The sequence below is a fragment of the Saccopteryx bilineata genome, chromosome 1, assembly GCF_036850765.1.
Source record: "Saccopteryx bilineata isolate mSacBil1 chromosome 1, mSacBil1_pri_phased_curated, whole genome shotgun sequence".
Lineage (NCBI taxonomy): Eukaryota > Metazoa > Chordata > Mammalia > Chiroptera > Emballonuridae > Saccopteryx > Saccopteryx bilineata.
The window spans coordinates 216,278,077-216,296,734 of NC_089490.1; the positions used below are offsets into that span (position 1 = coordinate 216,278,077).

Sequence of the window (18,658 nt, forward strand, 5' to 3'; positions counted from 1 at the left end):
ATTTCTTCTGGAATTCACAATTTACACAATAATTTAAGCCACTTGCTCAACTCTATGGAGCCCTGTTTCTGATCTGGGAACAGAGATTTAGAATTCACTCAACATTAATTATCAAAACACTAACTCCCCAGTTTCTAACTTGAGTATTTACAAATGTGTTTCACTTTGATGATAATGTCTTCATGAAAAATCAGCTTGCAAACAGAATAAAAGGATTCTTTTGTTCTATAAATGATTCTTCTCATCATAAATGAAAGCTTCAAAAAAGTTCTCAGGGTTTGCAGACAGATTATTAACTGCTTGACAGAAAAACCTCAGAGACTAAAGTAAAGTCACATGTTCAGTAATGAGGAGATAGTATCTCAGGAATCATAATCTATCCTAGAAAAGCTTAGACTTTTCAGAAATACTTGGTGGTACAAAGTTAAGTAATTGCAAATAAGAGGTTGGGGTACTATGTTGACAGTTATCTACCTAAAGGTATCCACAGAGCTCCCAGCAGCCAGCAAGGGACTGCTCTCAGCTGTGAAGGGATTCTGTGAAGTCATTTATTCTCTGACTCTGCACTCACGCAATAAGGAGATCTTCCTTACTGTGGATTAGAGCAGGCCAGCCAAACAACTATACATATCTTATTAAATAAATGGCTAGACTCTAAGCTCCATGAATGCAAGGATGGTTTTTCTTTTCATAAAAGACAATTTCCTGAGTTCCTAGCAGACAGCAGGTGTCTAACTGTTGCCTAAACAAGCAAGTCACACAGAACAAAATAGTAGGGGAGGCCAAGTGCCTTCCCCAATGAGAACAGCACCCCTCCCGCCAGAGAAAATGCAGAGTTCAAACTATTAGAAACAAAATGCAGCCCATTTACCAGCAGAGTTGAGAGAATAAGTCTCTTAAACTCTGGGTGAGTCAGTAACTAGCATATGTTAAGTACAGACAGAAAAATCAGTTACCACGCACCTTGGCAGGCCCGGCCATCCCCAGAAAAGCCTGGCAAACAGGAGCAGGTGTAGGAGGAGTCACCCGTGTAGACGCACTGGGCCCGCTGGGGGATGTCGCAGTCATGCAGGCCCGTGATGCAGTGGTTGATAGGGCGCTGGTCCATGACAGCTTCAAACACAAGGTGGATGCAGTGTTTGGAAGGAAGGAAGCCCCAGCGCCCTTCCCAGATCCCTGCCCAAAAGCTGTTTAGTCACTAGGGGGACGGTGCCTGAACCACAGCCCTCCTGGCATCTTTCAGGCTTTAGCCCTGCTCTCCACTAAGCTCTGGTTTCATCCGCCTGGACTTTGCCTCTGATCTGCCCTTGAAGAGGACACCAGGATCAGTCACTCAGCCTGGTTTTCAACCTCAGTTTCACCCAGGGCTCTGTCTCAGGTCACTCTCCACACAGGTTTCCCAGCCAACTTCCCCTTCATCTGGATGTGGAGGAGGAGCATGCTGGGGCCTACACTTTCTAGGGCAGCTCTGCCAGTGGAGTGTCTGGAGCTAAGGACCTAAGACTTCTGCGTGGCGACTTTAATCCTGGTTCACTGGGTCGGTGGAACAGTCACCATGAATATAGAGAACAGCCACTTCCTACCACAGATGGAGAAATGAACTTCCAGGGCAGTGAGCATAATGTGAGAAAGACTGTGGGCTTCTGGAGGAGGTAGCCTGGGGTTTCTACCAGGTCACCTGTGTCTACCACACAGCCTTGTGTAAACCCTAAACTCTCGAAACCTCACATTCTTCCTCTGCGGAAGAGGAATTACTTCCAACAGGACTATTGTTTTCTAAGGGTCTTAATGATAGGACTCATAGAGCTCAGGAAGTGGGTGAGTGACATGGAGGTGACAACACCCCACCTGTGCTCTGGCCTCAAGATGAAAGTCAAAGGCTAAGGTCTAGGGGTGATTTCCAATGGCTGGTTCAGGTACTCTGGGGTTCCCAAGGCACCATTTAGCTTCTGATTTTAAAGCTCTAAGACTCAGGACAGAGTCTGGTCCCTCACAACATCAGATAAAAACCTTTCCTTCTCTAGAGAAAGCCTCAGGGTCTGGACAGTCCCAGGTGCAGGAGGTCCCCTTGTCTTTATCCTCAGAGGGTCTTCCCAAGATTCATCCAGCTTACTTTGCCTCCAGTGCTTCGAGGCAGAGAGCTATAAGCACTGCTAGGGAACAGGTAAAGACAGGGCTAATCTTCAAAGGTCTGTGCCAAATGAGAGATTAGCAGAGTGTTGGCAGATGACAGCACAGCCTGTGCACTCAGCGGCTTAGACTCCTGGGTCAAAAATGTGGACCAACGGACGAGCACCATACCATAGTCTCGTGGGCCAAAGGGCTGCTGGATTTTTTATTTTATTTTATTTTACAGAGACAGAGAGAGAGAGTCAGAGAGAGGGATAGACAGGGACAAACAGATGAGAAGCATCAATCATCAGTTTTTCGTTGTGGCACTTTAGTTGTTCATTGATTGCTTTCTCATATGTGCCTTGACCGTGGGCCTTCACCAGACCGAGTAACCCTTTGCTCAAGCCAGAGACCTTGGGTCCAAGCTGGTGAGCTTTGCTCAAACCAAATGAGCCCACGGCTCAAGCTGGTGACCTCGGGGACTCGAAACTGAGTCCTCGGCATCCCAGTCCAATGCCCTATCCACTGCGCACCGCCTGGTCAGGCAGGCTGCTGGATTTTAAATTGCTACAAGTGCTCCCAATTTCTGCCTGAACAATAGAAACCCGGAAAAACTTACCCGTCCAAGGACATACTCCTGCTTCCCTGGACCCTTCTCCTTTCTCTCATCCCCATCGTTCCTGATGCTCTTCCCTGCATCCCTCACTCCCTCAGCTCAAAGTGTGAAAGTCAGCACTCTCAACCAGAAGATGAGCCTCCCTGCACTTTCTTTTCTCCATCTCTTACATCAAACATTTTTGTCATTCACAGCTTGTAAGCAATCCTTTTATAAATGATGCTTGCTCAGAGCTTGAGTGTGACCCTCACTGACAGAGGAGGGCCTTACTCCACATGTGGGGCCCTAACAGCCTCTGCCCAGCTCCCATCTTCATCTTCATGTGCATGTTTCTATGATCCTCCAACCATTTATAAAAAAAGGCAGCTTGTAATTTAATTTTTTAAATCCTGTTTTCCTTTATTTAAGACCATTTTCATGCCAAAGGAATTTTCTTCTTAAATAAGCTTTAAAAGTTAACTTTACAGTTTAGTTCTACCTTTTTCATTTTTAAAATAGAGTATTTTTTTTAGTGAATGTTACACATCAAATAAAAGGAATTACTTCCTGTTCTCTACAGCCCAGGTCGTTTTCCTCTACGATGAAGTTTCTCGATGGTCTTACTGATTGTGTTCATCTGCAGAGAAGTCATTATAAAACCAAGACAGTCACTGGGTCACCACTACAAAAGAGAAGCTGCTGCCGCAGTCACCAAAGGAGACCAGTGCGCCCAGCTGTGCCGTCCTCAGACTCCTGACCTCGCAGAGTGGCAGTTTCCCTACCACTCTGACCCCACCCGTTCAACCAAAGGGAAGCTGCAGCATTGGACAGAGGGGAAAGTCTTGGAGAGAAAATTGGGCTCAAAATTAGAATTAAAAATTAATTACAATTCAATTGTAAGTTGTTTTCACTTTTCCAGGACTGTACCTGATGCAGAGTGAGCAGAGGGGCTGATGAACTCTAAGGTGCTGCCGCCCGACAATGGTCTGAAAGAGCACAGTGCCCAGGCTGGCTGGCCCGGCAATGAGGAAACAGGGGAGAAGGAAGGACAGGCTGGGGAAAGAAGACCTGTCTCAGAAAGGAAAGAAAGGGCAGGGTGGACAGAGCTCTAGGTAGCACGGTCTCACAGCACTTCTATTTACTCAGAGTAAGATCTCAAAAATGAATGCTTCAAAATAATAGTTCCCAACAATATGGCCAGCAAGAGAGGAAGAGCAGGAATGCTGGGTGAGGCCAGGCAGAGCCCTGCCCTGTCCCACCTGACAGGTGGACAGGTGGGTAGGTGCATGGTGCTGTGCATGTCAGAGACACCTCTGTGAGGACTCAGCGGGACCTCACACCTTCCCCAAATTCCACGTGCCAGGGCCACATGTCACAGGGCTGTGTCCACTCAGAGAGGTGTTACTGTCTTCTTGAAAAAGTGATTGATATGTAAGCTGAGGCTTACCTTTCCTTTATGTAAACATACTTTGCATGATCCAATCAGTCAGAAGCAACCTCCCATAATAAACTCCACTGAATAGATAGCAACCTCTAGCAGCCCACACGCCCCACTGAGCCCCAGCCCTCTCATGGTGGGCACAGCGCTGGCCTCCCCAACAGCCAGATCTGTTCTTGCCCTTCCCTGCTCTGAACCACAAAGAAACCTTCAAACCCAGCCTTCCAAGCGCGATACTATCTTAAAAACGAATTCCAGGTGAAGGGAAATCGACCACTAAATCGAGTGAGGAGCCAGAGTCAGTGTTTGGATGTGCTTAGGCAGACTGGTTTGACCCAGGGAGCCATCTCCCCTCACAGTGAGTCTCAAAGGAGTGACTGAGGGGATGAAGAGCCCAGTGGATGGCACCGCATGGGGTCTAAAAGCAGAGGAAAAAACAGGAAGCCTCACAGCACCAGAGCTTGTGCATCGGCATGATCTTTGGGTGGTTTTCACACTTGTTTCTGAGCAATGGGATTCATTATTCAAACAGATCTTATTCAGAATTTGATATACAGAAAAATGAAAGCATGGAGGTTGCAAAGAAAGGACAAGACTCTGCCCACAGCTTCCTTGTAGCCTCATTGGCAGATCCAAGAGCTCATGGGACACAGTAAAACCATGACCCTGACAATCTAACCACCACATTTTACAGGTGAGAAATAGGTCCAGAGAGGTTAAGTATCTTCCTCAAAATCAAATGCCTATAAGTAGACACTGGAACTTACCCTGCCTTTCCAGTGAGGGTGGACTTCAGGACTGGTTGGGTACAGAAACCATGTTGTGTCCCACACACACCTGTCCCAGGGCAGTGTACTTTACCACCTAAGGGATAATGGGTCCATTACCCAAGTTTGAGCTGAAGTGTAATGTAAATGTTGCTGCCAGGAAAAACAGACCTTTGAATCTCCATCTCAAAAGCAGAGAGGGGAGTCAGGCCAAATACACAGAAATTGTTTTCTATTAAAAAAGAGAGAGATGGAAGTAACTTCAGCAGAGCTGAAATCTCAGGTCTGTGCAAAGGGGCCTGGCTGTTGGGCAGATAAAATATATTATGCTCACTTTGTTAAAAATGACGCTGCCCGCCTGGCCTGTGGTGGCGCAGTGGATAAAGCGTCGACCTGGAAATGCTGAGGTTGCCGGTTCGAAACCCTGGGCTTGCCTGATCAGGGCACATATGGGAGTTGATGCTTCCAGCTCCTCCCCCCTGTCTCTCTCTCCTCTCTCTCTCTCTGTCTCTCTCTCTCCTCTCTAAAATGAATAAATAAAATAAACATTAAAAAAAAAAGATTTGTTTTTAAAAAAATAAATAAAAAAATTAAAAAATAAAAATGATGCTGCCCACATGAGGCCGTCGCCCCGGTGATATTAATGTGTGTTGGGGATCGTTGTAGCCTGGAGCTTGGTTTTGGGATTAAGCCTTTCCCACCCTTTTTGATGTGGGGCGGTACAATCCAATCATGCCTCAGAGAAGTGACTTTGTATTAGAGAATTCCCTATTTTGTATATCGGATTAAAGGTTGTGAAGCTACAGTATAAAATAGGGGCAGAACGGGAGCTTGCTCTCTTGGTTCCCAAGATTATCATTAGAGGAGAGAGCAGAGCAGAGAGCAGAGAAAGGCCACATGGAGTAGGCCAGGAGAAGCAGCTAAGATGGCGGAGTGCTAAGATGCCAGTTTGTGTAGTTTGTACCTGGGATAAGGAAGGAGATGGAGAACTGAGGAGAATAAGGCTGCTGTGATAGTGGCCGTGGCAACTGGCTTTACAGCTCTGTATTGTTTCATTACTGTCTGTTCAAATCCAATGCGAACCTGCATAGGCCGGGCGGCTGTGATGATGGCCCTGGCTGCTGGCTTTACATTTGGCGTAGTCTGTGGCAGGATTCGATACAGATCAGCAAGGAGCCTTTGAGTGGTGGAGTAGAGGACTGGCTAGTGTTAGGGTTCCCCATGGCTGTCCTTTTGGGGACCATAGGCTGGCTGACTTTTATAGCCATGCGTGAGGAAACGGAGAGCTCTGTGGAAGAGGCTGCCCGGGACCTGCCAACCGAGCAGTGGAAGGAGCTGGAGGAAACGCGGGAGAAAGAGATGCTGACCCTGGAGCTGGAGGAAGCGCTGGAGGAGGAGGCCGACCAGGTTTGCGAGATTCGCCTGGAAATGGAGCAGCAGCTGGAGGAGGATTCTCAGGTTCGTGAGTTGCAGCTTGCCCTGGATGTTGCGGAGAGCCAGCAGCGGCAGGAGGCCGGGGCTGAGGCTGAGGCTGAGGCCTGAGGCCTGAGGCTGAGGCTGAGGCTGAGGCCGGGTCCGGAGTTGCAACGTCTGCGGAGCAGAAGGCGGCGGCAGCCCGGGGCTTGAGCCTGGCAGCAGGAGCTGATGTTTCCAGTTCCTTTTTGGAGGATGAGCAGAATTGGGCTGGAGTTGTGATCTGCAGTCTCCAGAAGATGGAAGCCCAGCTGGAAGGAGCACCTACTGCGGCCCTGGTAGGTCTGCGATTTTGGTACATAGGGCTGGACATGCTATCCGGAGCAGAGATGGAAATACTGACTGCCATTGCCATGTGGCCCTCTTTGGGACAGTGTAAGACCTGCCAGGATGGCAGGGATGAGGAGGGTGGCTGACGCCCCATGTGCACGGACTGATTTCCTGGACTACGACCAGAGTGGGCATTGGCTCCTTTGTTGGATGGACTTATGGATTACGGATTTTGGACAATGTGGAATACCCTGATGGGGGTGGGGGATGGCTTTGCTGGAGGCCCTTCCCCTGCCCCGGGAATCTTTTCCCGTGGCTAGAAAGAAGGCCAAGGACGTTTTGCACTTTGGGCAAAGTGCTCAGAGACTGGTGAAGTGTACCTTTGTGATTGTTGAAACTGTATGATTTGTCATGTTGTAATTTGTGTAATATGCCTAATTTCCTTGCACGGGGATGCTGGTGATGTAAATTGTGGGTAGTAGAGTGAGCATAGGGGTGGATTGTTGGGCAGATAAAATATATTATGCTCACTTTGTTAAAAATGACGCTGCCCACATGAGGCCGTCGCCCAGGTGATATTAATGTGTGTTGGGGATGGTTGTAGCCTGGAGCTTGGTTTTGGGATTAAGCCTTTCCCACCCTTTTTGATGTGGGGCGGTACAATCCAATCATGCCTCAGAGAAGTGACTTTGTATTAGAGACTTCCCTATTTTGTATATTGGATTAAAGGTTGTGAAGCTACAGTATAAAATAGGGGCAGAACGGGAGCTTGCTCTCTTGGTTCCCAAGATTATCATTAGAGGAGAGAGCAGAGCAGAGAGCAGAGAAAGGCTACATGGAGTAGGCCAGGAGAAGCAGCTAAGATGTCAGAGTGCTGAGTAAGATGCCAGTTTGTGTAGAGTTTGTAACTGGGATAAGGAAGGAGATGGAGAACTGAGGAGAATAAGGCTGGTGAGCTAGAAACCTTTGATTCTAGGAAACTTGGATAAGTCAGTAGCTTTGTGAGCACTGAATGTGAGTGGGTTTTGGAGCCCAGTGTGTATTTTTACTTGCCCGCCGGGTGCAAGCTAGAATTAAAGATGACAGCCCATCAGTTTTTGGCTCCGTTGTTTCTTTACCGACTGTCCGAATCCAATGCGAACCTGCATGGGCCGGGCTGCTGTAGTAGCATCCCTTGCTGTTGGCTTTACACTGGCCTCTTTCAGTTCACAGATGTTTGGGTCATACTCAAAATATGAGAACTGCCTGTTCCCTCCCACCCTCGAGACGCAACCTCGCAGCCTCGTCCAAGCTTCAAGACAGAGCAAACAGAAAGCACACTAGGGTTTACTAAACAGCTCAGAGGGGCAAGAAGATGGGTCACTGAGGCAGTAAAAGAGAAATCTGTTTTAAATTGAGAAGAGCTGTTGAATTCAGATGGCCCATTCAGCATGTGCCCTCCAGAATGGAAATATCTATCCAGGAATCTTTGAACTTAAAATTCTTGGGACCAACAGTTCAAAGTGCAGCAGTAGAAAAACAAAAATCCTAACAATCTGGTTCTTTGTGAATTGCTCATTATTATCATCACCAAATCATCATCAACCTAAAGCATAATCAGTCTAATTCATAGCCTCATTTACTCTGATAAGCTAAAAGCTATGTTACTACTGGTTGCTTATAAAACTGAAATCCAACAGTAAAATGGCCCAAATGGAATTTTAGATGTCAATCAGGAAAAATTCAATCCAGACAGGTAATGACACAGGTGGTCCCTCTGCATGAACTCAAAGGCCACTAATTAAAGGGACAGACTGTCTGTTTTAATAGCTGTTAAAAGAATAATGAAAAGAATGAGTGTAGTTTTATAAGAAAAGAATGTAAGACAAAGCCTGCAGTGGTGAGGTGATGGTGTTATCAGTACAAAAAGTACAAAAATTTACAATGCTAATTCCTCCAACACATGACTCCACAGGGGGCAGAGGAAAGGGACATCGGATTCAGCTTTTGTAAACTGTCCCCCAACTCCAAAACCCAGCACCTTCCCCCTCAGCCAGGACAGTTACCTGGAATGAAACCTTTCCACAGGCACAAATACACCACAGGGATCAAGATTCTGAAAATCTCAGACCTACAGGACTTACCCACACATATTCCCTGCTCGGAAAACCGATAGCCCTGCATACACTCGCAGCGGAAGGTCCCTGGCAGGTTATTGCAGACGGCGTGGCTCCCACACGCTGAGGGCTGTTCTGAACACTCATCAATATCTATTTTTAAAAAATGAAGACTTGTTTTAAATCTTTTCACACGTCATTACATGTAATACGATAGAAAATACTTTTGCCTGTGAGTGGACCTAAACCTACGCAAAAGTCCAAACCAAATAGCATTCAGCTTTTTAAAAACATGCTGTGATAGTGTTTCTGCAAAATGAGTCAGACATGGGATCTCAGACAAGATGTCGTCTCCAGGAACAGCTGGAAGGTTAGGGAACAGAGTCCCTCCTAGGGCGGCCGCATCCACCAGCAGGAACAGGGTGAAGATGGGGGGTTCAGCAAGTGTAGGCTTCACAACTTATCCACCAGCTGGTGTGCCACCAACACGGGAGGAAACGGCCATTCTGGTTCCCATGGCCCCTGCTCCACAGCCCAAAGGACAGTCCAGCACAGATGTCTGGACACAGTGCAGACGGCAGGGCCCCATGGCTTTGCCTCAACTGCCAAAGCACACTAGCATGGAACAACAGTTTCAGTCCCAGGGGCAGCACATCACATGGGAGCTCTTCCAAGCTCCTCTCTCCCCAGGAAGCCTTATGGACAGGGAATGTGCATATTTCAGAAAGTGTTTTCGGCCTGACCTGTGGTGGTGCAGTGAATAAAGCATCGACCTGGAAATGCTGAGGTCGCCGGTTCGAAACCCTGGGCTTGCCTGGTCAAGGCACATATGGGAGTTGATGCTTCCAGCTCCTCCCCCCTTCTCTCTCTGTGTCTATCCTCTCTCTTTCTCTCTCTGTCTCTCCCTCTCCTCTCTCTAAAAAAAAAAAAGAAAGTGTTTTCGATGCTCAGGGCGGGAGGCCCTCACAGCCTGCCTGCAGAACCACTGGCACACAGTGGGGGCCCCGTGGGGTTGATGGTCCCCCACAAGCTCCACTTCCACGCAGGTCTACACAGGTGACTCAAGCTGGTGACACCTTTTCTGTAGAGCTAGCAAATTCCCCACCTCCCTCATGGTCATTGCAGTTTGGAAAGTCTTCCTAATTTAAATCCTCCCTTCTCTAAAATCTTCTTCTTTCTTCAGTGAAATAGTGAATTGGTGATAACTGTCCCTCATAAAATACCATACTATATCCTTCAAAATTATTGTTATTATTCAGTATCTGGCCAATCACTTCTTTGGGGAGAGATTCTCTTCACATTAATTGTTCTTTAACCTAATAGGAAATCCTAGATTATTCTTATAATTAATTACTGCCCCCTTTTATACTTTTTTTCAGAGTGGCTACTTTTCACGTATTTTCAACAACTCTAAGTTTCTTCAATTTGTCCCTCAAAGGCCAGGCCCTGTGAGAGGAGTGTTATGATTGATTTGTTAAATGCCTGTGTATACTCAAAATTACTCTATGAGAGATTATCCAAAACTACCTATACAGACACCCAGTTGAGAAATATATAGAAGCCATCTGCCAAGCACCAGGGCTCTGTGATTTAACTGGAAATCCTCCCTCATTACCATGGAGGGTCACCCTGTAGCGTGTGACCAACACCAGCCTTGTGGATGTCATCTACCATCATATCAAGGCTATGCACACTAAATTACACAGGCTCATCCTCATTTTCCCCTAAGGCCCTTTCCAGGCCAGAATAATACATGAATTGATCTGCTTAATGCAATTTCCTGTTAACAGCCTAGAGTCTCAGCATTCTACCTCTGAGGCACGTCCTAGTGACCCAGAACAAAACGTGGCCTAGCTGGGAACATACCCACATTCCATAGTGCTAATCTGCCAGACAAGGACTAACCAAAGGACAAAAGCAAGTCCACACGAGGCCACCTATCTTCCCAACAGTGGCAGTTCACATCAAGCATGGCTGGTTGTGCCTTGTGAAGCAAGCACTCTGATGATGACCAGCTTAGGCATGGAAAGTGCAATCCGCCAGAGGCCAGGATTCAGCAGAAGCAGAGTGGGGTGTCTCATGCTTTATTATCATTCAGTTGGTTTATGAAACTGAGGTAGGGTCCATAAAGACCAAGGAGGTACATGCTCCTGCTGATGAAATGAGGGCTCCCACCCGCAGGGTGTCCATCCCCATCCTGCTGGCCCCGGGGAAGAGTTCTGCACTCACACACAGTATCATGCTGCTTCACACTGCGCCAAGCCAACTCAACCATTCAAGACTATCAGGCTCTTTTGGGAAATAACTGGGGAACTCTGATCTGAGGTGAGTAGGAATTATATCCCCTCTCCAGTGGTATGTTACAAGGAAGATGACTCTCAGATTGAATTATCCCACATGTACAAAGTTATCAGTAAGCTGGCTTAACTGTACAACCTGTTCCTGTTTGACTCTGATGCAAACACAGCCAACACCCAACACAGCAGAGTCTTCTAACCTTCATGTTAAATCAGCATGCTGAGTTCACCTTTAACTGGAGGCATGGGATTCTGACCTGACTCACTGTTCCCAAATTCCAACTCTGCTGGGCTAACCAGATTATTTTTTTTTTTTTTTTTTTTTTTTAGAGAGGAGAAAGGGAGAGAGAGAGACAGAGAAGGAGAGAGAGAGGAGAGAAAGAGAGAGAGAGAGAAGGTGGGGAGGAGCTGGAAGCATCAACTCCCATATGTGCCTTGACCAGGCAAGCCCAGGGTTTCAAACCGGCAACCTCAGCATTTCCAGGTCGACGCTTTATCCACTGCGCCACCACAGGTCAGGCTAACCAGATTCTTATAACGCAGTCATTCAATGGGGCTTCTCATGGTTCTGGCCAAACACATTTGTGCACACTCCTCATTTCACTGGGACACTTACTTCTAGCACTGCTCACACTCATTCATGAGTCCTCTGGTGCAGACTGAGGAAGAACAGCTTGAAGCACCTAATATTCTCACACTAGCTGCCTCTACTGTTCAAGCTGCCTCTACTGTTTGAACTCTTCATTGAGTCAAGAGGCAACGAACTGCCCCTGATAGAAGATTACAATTTAATAACAAACATGTCAATATCAGATTGTCTATGTGAAAGTATTTGAAATTAATTATAGGTAATAAAAGAAGTTCAATGAGAATACAGCATAACATACATGCTGGAGTCAGACACTTGAGTTCCAATACTGTCATAAGTTCATTTTAACAAGCCTCAATTTCCCATCCATAAAAAGAGGGATGGATTTCCCTCCCAATAGGATGGCCATTATATTAAAAAAAACACACACACACACACAAAACAGATAATAAGTGTTGACAAGGATGTGGAGAAATTGCAGCCCTTGCACATCGATGAGAATGAAAAATGGTGCAGCTGCTGTGGAAAACAGTATGGAGGCTGCTCAAAAAATTAAGCATACAGCCCCGGCCAGTTGGATCAGTGGATGGAGCATCAGCCTGGCATGCAGACATCCTGGGTTCAATCTCCATTCAGGAAACACATGAGAAGCAACCATCTGCTTCTCTTTCTCTCCCTCCCCACCTTCTCTCTCTCTTCCCTTCCCACTGCCAGTGACTCAATTGGTTTGTGCCTTAGCCCTTGGCACTGAGGATAGCTCCATTGATTTTGAGCATCAACCCCAGAGGGGGATGGCAGGTGGATCCCGCTCAGGGAGCACACAGAAGTCTATCTCCCCTTCTCTCAGTTGAAAAAAAAATCAAGTATACCCCAGGATTCAGCAATTCCACTTCTACATATAAACCTCAAAGAGTTGAAAGCAGGGACTCAGATATCTGCACAGCCATGTTCACAGCAGCATCATTCAAAACAACCAAAGGATTGAAGCAATCCACAAGTCCATTGACAGGTGAACAGTTTAAAAAAATGTAGTATATGCACACAATGGAATATTATTCAGCCTAAAAAGAAATGAAGTTCTGACACAGGCTACAACATAAATGAACCTTGAGGACATTATGCTCAGGAAAGTAAGCCAATCCAAAAGGACAATTACTATATGATTCTACAAATAGGAGGTCCCTAGAATAGGCAAATTCATATCAAGTGGAATGGTGGGTGCCAGGGCCTGGGATCAGGGGTATAGGAAGCTGTCCAATGGAAACAGAGCTTTAGTTTTGCAACTGAAGAGAGTTCTAGAGATGGATGGTGATGATGGCTGCACAAGGTGAATGTACTTAAGGCCACTGAGCTGTGGACTTATAGTTAAAAAGTACATTTCACACTGTGTATATTGTACTACAAGTCAAATAATTTTTTTTTTGTATTTTTCTGAAGTTGGAAACGGGGAGGCAGAGAGACTCCCGCATGTGCCCGACCGGGATCCACCTGGCATATCCACCAGGGGGCAATGCTCTGCCCATCTGGGGCATTGCTCTGTTGTAACCAGAGCCATTCTAGTGCCTGAGGCAGAGGCCATAGAGCCATCCTCAGCGCCCAGGCCATCCTTGCTCCAATGGAGCCTTGGCTGTGGGAGGGGAAGAGAGAGAGAGGAAGGAGAGGGGGAGGAGTGGAGAAGCAGATGGGCGCTTCTCCTGTGTGCCCTGGCCAGGAATCGAACCCAGAACTTCCAAACGCTGGGCTCTACCACTGAGCCAACCGGCCAGGGCCCAAATAATTTTTAAAAGACAGAAACTAAAGACTATCGCATTACAGTTGTTGAATTAAATGAGGTGATGTCTGTGAAACAGCTCACACCCATGTGCCTGGGACAGTACATTCGGTGTTCCACAGAGTGCTGGCGTCCGATGCCCTCTGCACCGGGGGGCGTGCCTCACAGACTGGTCGGCTCAGAGGCAGTGCCCTCGACTTTCCTGAGTGGACACGGGCCACGTCCCTCCCTCATCCCACGACGGAGCTGAGGCTGTACCGTAGCAGGTGTGCCCATCTCCTCGGAAGCCAATAGAGCATTCGCAGGTGAACTGGGTCCCAGGGCCAGGCCGACAGGCCGCGTTGGTGTCGCACCCGTGAGTGCTGATGTAACAGGGGTTCTGCAGGGCGTCAGGGGAGCCATCTGCAGGGCAGAGAGTGACAGGTGAGGCCCCATCCACGCCTGCAGGCTCCTCCCCGCCACAGCACTGCATGCCCAGCCTGAGCCTCGGCCGGGCCCCTGGCAGATGCGCAGCTGCCTCAGCTGGAGCTCTTCCTTACGGCCTCTCCACCTGGGACTAACTAGCCGGAAGGGAATTTTGCCGTAAAAAAAGACAAAATCGTGACACATAAAAGAGGACATTAAGGACACTTTAAAATTAAGAAGCCCTATCGGGAAAGAAACTGTGGGATCCACCTAAAGCCTGTGCAGGTTCAGACCATGCTGACCCCATGACGGTCCCTCAGCTCCAAGGCCTGGCCTACCTCCTGCTCCCACGCGCTCATTTCAGAACAAAACCCCAGAAAAATCAGGGCAAAAATGGCATCAACTGAAAGAAATGCTAACAGTGTTAAGCCCACTCCTACGTATGTAGTTGTTTCTCTACTACTGGGGGACTCACGTTGGGAGCCAACATGCGAGGTCCATCCACTCGCATTGCGAAGTTGTCACGGGCCACAGGCGGGCTCCTGGTGCCTTGTCACCTGCCAGCTTCCGGAGCGTGAGCTCTGCAGTTTACCTCTTTTTACGACAGTGCTGCCGTACAGCCAGCTAGAGTCTCAGCGACCGTGTTTGCGTCAGAAACACCGCGTTCCTCAGCCCACCCATTTCTGTGAATAAAGCCTAGTGGAAACTGCTGACCCACTGGAGTGCATTCCATCTATGGCCGCTTTTGTGCTGAGATCTGCGCAGACACTGGGTGGCTGGCAAAGCCTAAAACAGTACAGTCTGGCCGTTTAATAAAAAGGCTCCAACCCCTGACTTCTAAAGCTCCATCTGTCAAAGGAGGGGGCAGACACTTCCCCTCCTTCTGCTCCATGGAGCTAGAAGAGGACAAACTTGATCAGCTGGAGAAGTTACCTGGGTGTGGCGGGAGAACCAAAATAACTGAAACAGAAAGACCTGAATGCCTGTACCCCAGATAGACCTCATGGGGCTTGATGATTGGGACCATGTGAAATCTGACACAGACATCATGGTGGCTCCCCAAAATGCCGGCTCCTTCCACACAGCCACAGCACCTGCAACGTGCTGGCACAACTGTGTGCCTGACTTTCACCAGATGTATTTAGATCCTCAGGCCTAGAGGGCACGTTTCTTTCAGGGTTGGATATTAGTGGTTTTGTGTCCTACTGCAGCCTTGGATAGCCCGCTCTGTAAGGTAACTCACAGGAAAGCATCCTTCATACCACCCCAAACGGAGTAATAAGGGGACCTTAGGCTAGCTGAACACAGATGAGTAGCATTTCTAAGAATCACAGACTAACAAGACATTTTGTTGGGAGATATTTGCATAATTTTCTTCTTACTGGAGTAGGAGACAAATAATAATAATACATCACAGAACACAGAGATAGAGGTGCAAGCACAGGGTACCCAGTCGGAGCTGCCATCTCTTACCCCGCATTGGCCCAATGGAGTTGCTCAGAGCATAGCGCAAGATCCTCTCCTCCTGGTTATACAGGACAAACACGCTGTCCACCGAGAGTTGCTGGGTGCTGGGCGCAGCCAGCCTGGGGTCATCATGAATACAGTCCTGGAAGGTGATGGTCTGGCGCCACTTGTAAGTGTGGACGTTGGAAGGAGCAGCACCATCCTGCTCAGGCTCTGTCACGGTGTACTGCCGGGTGGAGGAGGATGTGATCACTGGGATGTGGGAAGGTGGGAGAGACACAAAACAGGAAGACAAAGGAAAGAGGGTAAGGATGCAAGAGGTTTCAACCAAGGCTTCTAAACCAGCAGCAGTATTCCCTGCACAGGGCTTCCTGAGGAGACAGCAGGCAGAGCAGGTCAACAAGATCATTTATTTCTACATGGAAACTACTTCTGCTACCTAGATTTCCTATTGGAGGAAAGCCAAAGCACCGAGTGACTTTCTGTTCCCATCCTGAGAAAGTGAAGGTGGAGACCAAGCCTACAATGACTGAAGGCAGTCGTGCGTCCAGGGAAGGCCTCAAGGACGTGATGCTGGGCCCTGCTGGAGCTTTCTGCAGGTCAGGAGTCAGACAGCAGATGATGTGGTGTTATGTCTCAGAAAGGGTAAGAGAAATCTAGTCAGTTTTGCAAACTAAATAGTAAAATTGTACACTGTATTCTGCTTGTTAGTTTCTCACGCATGATGTCATGTTTCTGCTTAATAAATTGGATAACTGATCTCTAAGGCACCTCAACCCTGGAGAGATTTGGGGTCCTCCACTTGCAGTATTGTTCCTGCCTCATTCCTTTGCGGCTCCTCTTCATGAGACCCTGAATACAACAATTTCCCATACCATTATTGGTATTATTTGCATCAGTAATATTTGTTGCTTTTTCCCGTCAAGTGTTTATAAGTTCCTAAGCTGGTCACAACCAACTTAAAGATTAAGGTCTAGTGAAAAGAGCACACTCTTGGAAGGACATACATCTGAACTCACACCTTACACCATCTCTCATAACCTGTGTGATCATAGGCCAGGCACTAACTTCTTTAGCCTCAGTTTCTTTTACAGCATAGGTTGGGGTGAGGATGAGATAATCTATGTAAAGTTTCTAGAAATGAGTATGCTAATCCTGTTAAGATCAACTACCACTTAAGGAGCATTTACCACGTGACTAGCACAGTGCCAACTGCTTTATATGAATGATCTCACTTAGGATTCAATAAATAGTGGTTGCTATGTATAACTTAGATTAAGCAATTCACTGACATTTAAAAAATAAGACATTAAATGGATTTCAGTAGCCAAGTTATGACAAATTCCTAAGTGCTCGGAGCAACCTCAATAGAGAAGAGAGGCAGGTGGTCTTTCCTATTCAGAAGAGTCTGCTTTTCACTCCTTGCCATGACTCTCAACTTCCTATTTAAAAAAAAAGTATAAAAGACTCTTTATATTTGTGTGCTCTGCTGTAGTTCAAAATAAAGCCAGAGGATAAATAAAAGATTAGTGTAAGCTGCCTCCCATCCCGCTCCCACATGCTGGGGTCTTGCTGCTCGCTCCAGCTCCTAGTCACCCACCTCACTCCCAGGATAGCCCATCAAGCCACAGAGCCTTGGTAACTGGTACAGCCTTCCTGGATGACAATTGAATAAGAGCCTTGAAATAGTTCTTATTGTTTGACTCAGCACTTCTATTTCTTGGAATTGGGTCATATAAAAGAATCAGAAACTCGGTCAAGATTTATGATGAAGGTGGTCATTTCAACTCATGAGAAGGGAAAATTGGAAATAACCAAGCTTTAGAAAATATCAATAGAATGGTTTAAATAGCCATGCAATAGAATCAAAGATTCATTAAAAAGTATTTTCAAAGACTACTTAATAAAAATCATAAAACATGCATGATTTGACATTAACTGGAAAAGTGAAGATATAATAATGTGGTATGACTATAATTTTATTTAAATAAAGATTATATTCCTGATAGTAGATCAAATACTAGTATCATAGCAATGTTAAATTTCCTGGCTTTGATCATTGTACTGCAACCATGTAAGAGAATGTTCTTGTTCTTAGGAAAACACAAAGTATTTAGGGGACAAAAGACCACAACCTCGGATGTGAGGGCGATCTGGCTGCGACATCTGTCACCCCATTGATCGCCAGGGTTGATTCGGCTGATCTGGCTGGCTAGGTGGGTGTCCCCTTCCTCCCTCACCGCTCCATGTGCGTCCCTCCCGAAGCTGCGCGCTTGGTCGAAGAGGACGACCTTCCCCGCTAGAGGAGAGGATTGTTCTTCGGTCAAGGGTGTACGAGTAGCTGCGCTCCCCTGCTAGAACCTCCAAACAAGTCTCAAAAGACCACAACCTCTACAACTTACTCTTAATATGTGTGGGCACACGAGAGAATGATAAATGTGGCAAAATGTTAACTGGTAAAGCTGGGCAAGTGGTATGTGGACACTGTACTACTTTCAACTTTTCTATAAATTTGATATTTAAAATAAAAAGTTAAAAACTACATATAGATGTGTGGCATAATAAATTTATATAATGTGTTGGGATATATATGTTGGGATGTTACACACACACACACACACACACACACACACACACACTAGGGAAAAGGCTGAAATATATTTAAACTTAATAAGAATTATGTCCTGGTTTTGCAACTCTTAAGTTGCGTACTTTAAGTTATGCGGACTTTCTTTTGCACTAAGTTCTCTGGAGTGTCTATGATGAGGGAAGAGGTGATTTTACTAAGGCATCGCCCATTTTTCCCTCTCCACAGCCCAGGAGATTGCGGCAGCCAGGAGCCCATGGGGGTGCCAGGCTGCCCCCTCACCATTGCGGGAATAATGGTAGAGCTCTGTGTAGGGCTCGATGTGCACCGAGGAGCCGACCGGGATCTGCGGCACGCGGCCCTCCAGCTCTGTGTTGATGGTAAGGTGTCCATGCTCATCGATGCCACTGAACTGTTGCTTGATGACCAGCTTGCCTGGGTGCCCCACGAAGGTGACCTCAGCCTGGCGGGTAAACTCTCCCCCTGGAAAGCAAGGTCATTCTGTCACTTTGGCAGTTGAGAAGCCATCCTTGTGCCCCCACTAGGCTCATAGTGCTATTTATTCATCAAGAGTGCTGAGGTCACAATTCCTCTGCAGGTACTGCAGTTTGAGTGGTAGATATGGGCCTGATGACACCTGAGGACAAAGCTGGGACATCTGTGTGGCTCAGCTGAGTCAGGCACAGAGAGAAGCTGCTTCCTAGCCACAAACTGGCATCTGAGACAGAATGGCTCAGGGACTATGCTGAAAAAAACAGGAGACCAGAGTCTGACACCCAACTGTGCTAGGT

General features: G+C 47.1%; 1 protein-coding gene across 3 annotated transcripts in view; it reads right to left on the reverse strand.

The window, feature by feature from the left end:
• Positions 1-18,658, reverse strand: part of NID1 (nidogen 1) — a 96,261-nt gene that overhangs the window by 42,824 nt on the left and 34,779 nt on the right. Inside the window, exons 7-11 of one of the 3 annotated variants that reach the window (XM_066235723.1) lie at positions 18,150-18,350; positions 15,287-15,532; positions 13,667-13,810; positions 8,779-8,904; positions 964-1,113 (exon numbers count right to left, since the gene is read on the reverse strand). In XM_066235723.1, the coding sequence (XP_066091820.1) occupies positions 964-1,113; positions 8,779-8,904; positions 13,667-13,810; positions 15,287-15,532; positions 18,150-18,350 (867 nt within the window). The remainder of the gene's footprint in view (positions 1-963; positions 1,114-8,778; positions 8,905-13,666; positions 13,811-15,286; positions 15,533-18,149; positions 18,351-18,658) is intronic. The other 2 variants (XM_066235732.1, XM_066235736.1) reach the window with 2 other exon arrangements.